General features: G+C 32.2%; 2 protein-coding genes and 2 non-coding genes across 4 annotated transcripts; all 4 read left to right on the top strand.

The window, feature by feature from the left end:
• Window positions 1–1,479: 1,479 nt before the first annotated feature.
• On the top strand, window positions 1,480–4,264 carry LOC110624678 (meiotic recombination protein SPO11-2). The gene is made up of 11 exons (XM_021769910.2): window positions 1,480–1,679; window positions 1,767–1,850; window positions 1,929–2,058; window positions 2,162–2,299; window positions 2,395–2,483; window positions 2,630–2,758; window positions 2,844–2,938; window positions 3,054–3,116; window positions 3,204–3,280; window positions 3,359–3,486; window positions 3,576–4,264. The coding sequence occupies exons 1-11, from the start codon at window positions 1,599–1,601 to the stop codon at window positions 3,708–3,710; spliced, it is 1,149 nt and encodes a 382-aa protein (XP_021625602.1). The 5' UTR covers window positions 1,480–1,598; the 3' UTR covers window positions 3,711–4,264.
• On the top strand, window positions 4,125–4,196 carry TRNAH-GUG. The gene has a single exon. It is a non-coding gene; the product is annotated as a tRNA-His (tRNA).
• A 694-nt stretch (window positions 4,265–4,958) lies between the features above and the next one.
• Window positions 4,959–6,218, top strand: LOC110624532 (dolichyl-diphosphooligosaccharide--protein glycosyltransferase subunit 4A). The gene is made up of 2 exons (XM_021769728.2): window positions 4,959–5,117; window positions 5,929–6,218. Exon 2 carries the CDS (start codon window positions 5,929–5,931, stop codon window positions 6,040–6,042), a length of 114 nt encoding a protein of 37 aa, XP_021625420.1. The 5' UTR covers window positions 4,959–5,117; the 3' UTR covers window positions 6,043–6,218.
• On the top strand, window positions 5,382–5,454 carry TRNAR-CCG. Its single transcript has one exon. It is a non-coding gene; the product is annotated as a tRNA-Arg (tRNA).
• Window positions 6,219–8,450: the final 2,232 nt, after the last annotated feature.

Here is an 8,450-nt window from a genome sequence, read left to right as displayed (position 1 = left end):
CGATTTTCTATCAAGACTCACACTCTCCTGGATAAGCTGAGTCTTCACATAAAGTTATCATTAGTAGATACAATCCAGCAGATCCCCGATACACCTATAATCACAGAAACTCTGATCAATTAGCCAATGAAATCTCCTATCAATTAGCCGACACCCGCCGAATTTCTATAAAATATTATAATATTTTTTAAAGTATAAAATATAATGATTATAAAGATAAAAATATGTAATTTTTACGCAACTACTCTTGAATTTTAAGTAATTTCTTACATTCGTTCCATTTTTCAATTTATTGACTTAAACAAAGGAGCGGCTACTATAGGCATCAATCCCCTCACATTCTTTTTCTTGTAAGATTAATCAATAGCCGTACAATTTTATTTTGCCCACATTATAGATATATACCATTAAGAAAAAAAAAATTTATCCAAAGGATAGAAGTGAGAAACCAAAACCGAGAGAAAGAAAAAAAGGATTATAGTAGGATTTGAGTCCCCATCCAAAAGTAGCTTCTATTTTCAGGTTCAGTTTATTTCATTGAATTTTTTTTAGAAAAAAAAATTTCATATTTTATCACGTTTAGTATATTTATAAATTTAATGAACAGAAAATATTTTTCTAATTAAAAAAAAATTAAACTATTTAAAAAAAAACTTTTTATTTTAAAATAAAAAGTCATTCCGCATCTAATTATGGTGCTATTTCAATACTAATTTTTTATTTTATGGTACTTTTATTGAGTGTTGTCGTTTATGAAACTTTTTTTTTGTTTTTTATTATTAAAATTCATGACATGTTAAAAAAACTTTGTTGCTAGCCAGAAATACATGTTTTTGGAAATTATTGTTTGAAAGTAATTCATCAATCGTTATTAAAGCTTGATAAGAAAAGCCATCTCCATTATGCATCAAGGATGTAATTGCAGAATCTCTGGTATTGTATCACCATTTTCTTTTGTTGAAAGAGAAAGTAATTAAGCTGCTCCTTTTTTTTGGCAGAAAGTTTATTCAGATGTACAAGATTTCGTCACATGAACTTTGTATTATTTTCTTTATATTATTGAAAATTTTATGAATTGAATTTTTTATCTTAAAAAATATATTAAAATACTTTTAATATTTTAAAAATTTTATTAATTAATTTTTTTAATTAAATTTAACGATTAAATATTATTAAAAAATTTAAAATATTTATAGTACAAAAAATTTAAACAATATACTTTTTAAAAATTTAAAGAATAAACTAATAAAATTTTTAAAATTATAAAATTTAAATAGTAAAATAATTAACTATTAAAATTAATAAAAAAATTAATTAATAAATTTTTTAAAACTGAAAATCAATAAACAAATTTCTTCCTTATGTAGCAACTAAATAATAATTTTTCTCTTTTATCTATATATATACAAACTTTAGTAAAATAGACAAATAGTACATCTCTTTCTTCTTTTTTTTTTTTTTTTTTCTTTTCTAATTAAGTCTGAACTCCAAAGTCGAAGCCGAATTCAAATACTCTCTTCTCGCGCGCGCAAGTAGCGCATATTAGAGACTCTCCAATACTGTTAATTTCTCTCTAATTCCAAAGAGCAAAACAAGTAATGGAAAATCTGAGCAGATCATCGCTGAAGTTCTTCTCCGATCAACAACTCTGCTACGCCGATATCCTCACTCCCTCTGAGGTATTCATCGCGCTACTAATGCTCAGTCTCACTTTATCAAAACTGTTTGTTTATCTATTTTTCCCCCTATTTTGACAAATTCATAAGGTTCGAGCCAGAATCGAAGTTGCAGTGCTCAATTTTCTCAGGATCTTGACTTCTCCTGATCCTGCAATATCAGATCTTCCTCTGGTATCCAATCACATTTCTGATTGAATTTTATTTTTTAAAAGGTTAAATTAAGAGGAGATTCCTTTTTGAATTGAATAGATAAAAAGGACTTCGAGTAATAGCAGAGTAAGTCATGGATTGTTGACTGATCTTTCGTGGGTTTTCCTCTCTCATTCATTTTGTACAAGGTCTCTTATGAGAGCCAATGCAGCTAAGGCGTTTGTTAGAGGTACTAAGCCAAATCGTTTCACTTCGTTTTATGTTCTGTTTTGTGTTAACATGAACTAAAACCCTTTTTTTTCTTTTTCTTTTTATTTTTGCGGGTAGTTCAGTGTGGAAGGTGATGGAGGTGTGCTTTCAGGTTCTGGTTCAAGAAAAGAGGGTCACACAGAGAGAGCTGTTTTACAAGTTGCTTTGTGTTTCCCCTGACTATTTCCCATCTCAGTTGCAGGTTAACAGGACAATCCAAGGTTTATTCTCTCCTTATTTCTGCACCTTTGTGGGTCTTGCTATTCTTTCTTAATTGATAGAACAGAATACTCACGATTTTCCATTTGTGTCACAGATTTGGTGGCCTTGCTTCGGTGCAGCCGTTATAGTCTTGCAATCATGGCCTCTAGCAGAGGAGTTGTTGCTGGGCGCTTGTTGCTTCAGGCACCTAATTTTCTCTTTGGCATTCTGTTTGTGACTAATTCATCAACCTGATGCTCGCCAGAAGCCTATAGCTGCATTGACTGCATTAGGCCCGATCTTTTTTCAGTCTTACACCTTTTTTTTTTCTCTATTTCACATGTGATTAGGAACCAAACCAAGAGGTTGTGGATTGTGCTGAATGTGGATCTTCTGGGTATGCCATTTCTGGTGACTTGAATATGTTAGACAAACTGCTTATGACAACGGATGCACGTTACATCATTGTGGTGGAGAAGGTAATTGTTTGTCATAATTGTGCTTCTGTGAACATTTTACAATGGCATCCCAGTTTCCAAAGTACAGTATTCTTGAGTTTTGCAGCACGCAATATTCCAGCGGTTGGCTGAGGATCGTGTTTTCAGTCAGATTCCTAGCATTCTCATTACAGCTAAAGGGTACCCTGATATAGCCACAAGGTATCTTATGAACAATTGACAAAAATTAGAAAACAGAAATTTAGAAGGGTTACAAGTGATAATAGTTTTAGCTATTCTATTCCTTTGATTTTTGTTAATCATTAAATGCATATAGGTTTCTTCTTCATCGAATGAGCCGCTCTTTCCCTGAATTGCCAATTTTGGCATTGGTTGACTGGTACAGACGATCTTCTAGTCTCTACTCCTGTCAATTTGCATATAACAGATGGTCAATGCTGGCAAATAATTTCTTGAAACTTTTAAGGAACCCAGCAGGATTAGCTATACTATGCACCTTCAAGTTTGGAAGCATAGGGATGGGTCTGGAGGCATACAGATATGGTGCTTGATTATCGTTCTAAATTTTATTCTCGTCTCCTTGTCCAGGATTTTCCTAAAAGATTTCTTCCTTTTGTTCAGCTTGCAATGTGAAGTGGTTGGGACTGCGAGGGGCTGATCTAGAGTTAATACCTGAAGAATCACTAGTCCAGTTAAAGCCACGGGACCTGCAGATTGCTAATAGCTTGATGGCCTCAGAAATTTTACCGGTGCAATTGCATTTAAAGCTTCATTGATATTCAAATGATGAAAATAGTAAAAACAAGCATCTTTAATCAGTGAAATGCTTACATGACAGGAGAGCCACAGGGAAGAATTGGCAATAATGATTCAAAGTGGAAAAAGAGCAGAAATTGAGGCTCTATACTTCCATGGATACGAATATTTGGGGAAGTACATTGCGAAGAAAATTGTGCAAGCCAATTACATATAACAGCACGGCAAACCAAGAAATAGAAGGTATAAAGTAGCAGCTACCTAGCATTGAGAGGTTAAGTCAAATTCTTCACTGGACATATGTGGACAAAATATATGGAACTCTGACATTAGACTTGGTCTCCCAGTTGACGCTTCAACGTCTGGAAATGCATCAAAGGAAATTATAACAGAGAAATTTATACACTCAAATATTTAGGCACCCAAAAGTTATATAAGAAGATAAGTTGACCAGTTGAAGTTTTACTGATTCTCAAATGTAGAGTTGCACTACCCCCTTAGAAGGGAAAACATGCCCGTGCCGCGTCTGAACTCTGACTTAAAACGATTGGTTCGCGTAAAATAGAAGTACTTTAAATGATAATTAATAAAAATTCTACTAAAGTGATATGATTTAGATGTTTAACATCTTGTGGCTGTAGTTTAGTGGTAAGAATTCCACGTTGTGGCCGTGGAGACCTGGGCTCGAATCCCAGCAGCCACATATTTTTGGTACAATTGTTTTGTTATATTCTCTTCACCCCTCTAATCCATGAGGGTGCCACCTACTGAAATAACATGTATTTTTTAAGAATAGATTCCCTACTGTATTTCTATTAAAAAAATATTTAAATAAATATAACATAATTAGTAAAAAGAAAAATTAGGTAATTTTATATTTTTATTTTAAAAATTTATTATTTCAGTCTTATATTATAAAAAAATTTATTAATTAATCTCTCTATTTCAAAAAATATATTAAAATATTTATGATGTATTAAAAAATTTATTATTTAATAATTTTGTTAATTTTAACTATTAAATATTATTAAAAAATTTAAAATAAGAAAAAAATTAGTAGATTTTTTAAATCAATTAATAAATTTTTTAAATTAAAAAATTAAATAGTAAAATATATAATAATTAAAATTAATTAAGTAATTAATAAAATATTTTAAAAATACTTTTACTATATTAATTTTTTTAATTGATAATTAATTATTATATAATTTAATTAATAAAATGAAAAGTGATTGATAATTTTTTAATATTTCTTTAGAAATATTTTAGAATAATTTCAAAATTGAATGATGAATTAATGAATTTCTGTTTTTTTATAGTATTTGGGGCTAAATAATAATAATAGCTTCGGTGCAGAGAGGAGCCCAGCCCAGACGTTGATGGGTCCAGTTCAGGTAAAAATACAGAAACGAAAATCTACATAATCATGGGCTATCTACGTGTTTGTCCATCAAGATTTAAGCTTCAAAAACTTGCATTAGGAACAACTCATCCCTTTCTTAACCTCTCCGGCTCCGCTACAAAAACATCTCCGTCAATTGGAAGGAGACGCTTTACACTCAAGGTTATTGAGATCTGCGTCTACTCACTTTTTTGGCTTACTCCCCCTCGAATCAGCCAAAAGGTAACATCCTTCATCTCTCTTTCTCTTCATCCCGTGCTAGACACTCGGATCGTATCACAGATCTAACTGTGTTCTGTTTGGATCAAATAACGACATTTAAGCTACCTTTTTTCATTATTCTTTTTTTTGGTCGCTTGAAATGTATCCGAATTATATTTTCTCTCTTACTAGGGATTGTGCTTAGAATTTGTTGCGATTTTCTCTTTTGGAGTTTACTGATTTTCAACTATTAAATTGAAAAGGGCGAATCATATGAATATACGCGATCGCATAGCGGAGTGGATATCGCGTTAGACTCCGGATCTAAAGGTCGTGGGTTCGAATCCCACTGCGATCGCTTCTCTTCTGTCATTTTTTTTTCCTCCTTAAGATTTTTTTTATATAGTGAATTTGCTATCTGGGATGTGTTCATTTCAGCATTGCTCAATTCCATGAAATGTGTCTGATATACTAATGCTACTATATTGAGGCATTGCATCATGTTCTTTAGTTGAGCTCAGTGTAGTATTGGATAACCTATTTTCACTGGTTTTACTAGTTTGAGTTAATTACATTAGTCAGTACCTTGTTCATTATAGGATGTGCAATTATCTGCGTGAACTGCAATTATCTTAAAGATGCTACAATATGTCCGTAAATTCAACATGCTAAGAAAGAAAGGAATATAACAAAATAATAGTTCTATTTTTCTTTATGTTATGATCTTGTAAGCATAAGCAAGTTCATTGCCACTCTTCTTTTGATAGTGATACGATAAAATAACAAATGAGCTTCTTTACTGAAAAATTTGATTTTGTTTGTGTTTGTGCAGATGTTTGATGATCAAGACCTGGGATTTTTTGCCAATTTTCTTGGCATTTTTATATTTGTCCTGGTGATAGCTTATCATTATGTGATGGCTGACCCAAAATATGAAGGCAATTGAAACTGGTGTTGCTTAGATACTAGGCTGAGTGATACTTGCACATGTTAATTTCATTAGCTTTGCTGTAATGAAAAATTTTCTCCGCTATATTTCCGACTGTTTTAACATCATTTGAATGCTTTATAGTCTTCTTCATTAAAATCAAAGTTGTTTAGGCATTTAGCCTATTAAGGATTTTTCTTTGTGCAACATGAACAGCATGGGTCCAAAATATTTACGTTCTAGCTATTTGTCATGATACTAAATAGACACGATGCATGCTTTTTTTTTTCTTTATTTTTGGTCAAAAATAATACATGTTTGCACTATGAACTTTATCAGAAAAATCTAGTGGCATCTTGATCTTTAAAAATGTCTCATGACATATCTGAACTGCTTAAATGTGGAATTAAGATGATCTCGCAATTACAATTAACAGGCAACATGAATTGTCTTAACTTTTAAGACTAATTTGAATTGAAAGAGAACACTTTTTGTGTGTAGAAAATATGGGGTTAGTTTTAATTTCAAATTTTGTGCATTGTGTATGATTATTGTCATTAAGCTATTGACTGTTGGTGGCAAATTGAGGCTACAATTTGGACTTTGTGGATATTTGTTGGTGTGTTTATAGTTCATGCTATCTTGTACTGAGGTTGTAAGTCATCTTAATTACACTTTTGATAGTTCAGGTGCTTATAGGACATTCTCAGGGTGCCACTTTGGTGAAGTTCAATAGTATAAAATTTTTTTTGGCCTAACAAAAGCTATTTTATCATATGAATCAATGCATCGTGATCATCTGTTTACGTGAGATATAATGTTTTGGGTGCCATAGCTGGATGGGATTGGATAAACAAACGTCAAGACGTGGTCAATAGAATGAGCTTGTATTAGTTTGTGCTTACATTCATGATTATGAGAGGGTGTGAACTTTCTCATATGATCATTTTTCCTCTTCTTTTTTGTGTCTTTTTTGGAAGATTGGAATGCATTCTGTGTACGGGTAATTGGCTGCTTTTCACGAGTGCTTTATCACATTTACAGCACAAGTAGCCTCAATGTATTTTGTCTCTCTCTCCTTTGACAAATTTATATATGGAGTTCTACATTCTCTTGGTTAATCTTGATTAATGAAGTGTCTTAGCTCTATTACTCAAAAAATTTCTCATTCTAATTTCGTAGAGAACTTCCTTTCCTTTCTATCTTTTTTGTCTCCAAGGGTTTCAATTCTTATGAGTAAGGGTATTTGTAAATCTGCTTCAGCTAGAACCACTTCCTCAGTGGTTCCTCATAATAGCTGGTACTGGTTCGTGGGTTCCGATCCTTGCGTGATTACTGTGTCTGAGGCCTGCATGTAGGATGATCAACTGCTGGGGCTTCAAATGGACCTTATTCTCTATAGGTTTTGCAGCGTTTTTAGGTCTTTTTTTTTATATTTTTTGGTTTGGTAGCTCTGGATTCGTACACCGCCTTGTGAAGTTCAATAGAAAGCCAAGGAGCAGGGCTTACGAGAATTGGTAGTGATTGAGGAAAAGAGGCTAGCTCTGGATTTGATAGTTGGCGCTTTTCTGTGCCCTTGTGGGGCATCAACTCCCTTGCTTCGGCAAGGACAGCAAACATTGGTGCTAGGCAGTACAGAACTCGTCCTATCCCCATACCAGTGGGCAGCTCTAGGCTTTCTTATTGGCGGGCCTGGTGGTCCTAAATTTAAGAGTGCTTATGGTTGGGCCTGCATGAGCCCATCCTTTTGGCATACTGATGTACTACTCTATTTTGGGCTGGTGATCTGCTATTTTAATTAAATATCTCTTATATTTGGAGAAGGGAAAAAAACAAAACTCATGTTTAAAAGAGTAGGTCCCATTCAAAACTTGCTTTCATATCAATTAGAAATTTGAAAAGCATTTTGGAACAGCTAGAGGAATATTTGGACATTGAAAGTTAAGACGTCATTGTTAGCGTGATTATGCATTCCAATCAATTATAGCCATTACCTCTTAGCCTATTATGAACAAGAGGCGCTAATCCTACCATAGGTTTTATTTTGTTTGTATCTGGAAGAAAAGAGAGAATAAAAAGGTATCTACTTATATTAATATTAATTTTTCAGTTATTGATAATGCATAAAAATAAATATATTTAATAAAAAAATATTATCACTTATTTTCATGTATAATTAATGAGTGAAAAATAATTCTCATATGAATATGTACTTTTTTTTAATTTCTCTCTTTCAAAAATTAGGTAAAATTTAAAGGATGTATATTTCTCATTCTATACACGATTTAAATTTTAGGTAATTACTCAATTGTTTTTGGAATTAATTAATCAACATGTACCTATAAGCATTTTCATAATTTCATAATTTAATTATATATTTTAACCTCTTTACACTGTAATTCTTTTTATCTTTGATACTTAAATAA

This window comes from Manihot esculenta, chromosome 10 (assembly GCF_001659605.2).
Source record: "Manihot esculenta cultivar AM560-2 chromosome 10, M.esculenta_v8, whole genome shotgun sequence".
Lineage (NCBI taxonomy): Eukaryota > Viridiplantae > Streptophyta > Magnoliopsida > Malpighiales > Euphorbiaceae > Manihot > Manihot esculenta.
The sequence above is the reverse complement of the archived record's forward strand: the minus strand, read 5'-3'. Positions and strand labels throughout refer to the sequence as shown.

Excerpts from the sequence above, each read along its gene's own strand:
- LOC110624678 (XM_021769910.2), top strand. The coding sequence starts at position 1,599 with ATGGAAAATCTGAGCAGATCATCGCTGAAGTTCTTCTCCGATCAACAA. Across the intron at positions 1,680-1,766 it reads ATATCCTCACTCCCTCTGAG|GTTCGAGCCAGAATCGAAGT; the intron begins GTATTCATCGCG and ends CAAATTCATAAG. Across the intron at positions 2,759-2,843 it reads ACATCATTGTGGTGGAGAAG|CACGCAATATTCCAGCGGTT; the intron begins GTAATTGTTTGT and ends TGAGTTTTGCAG.
- LOC110624532 (XM_021769728.2), top strand. The coding sequence starts at position 5,929 with ATGTTTGATGATCAAGACCTGGGATTTTTTGCCAATTTTCTTGGCATT.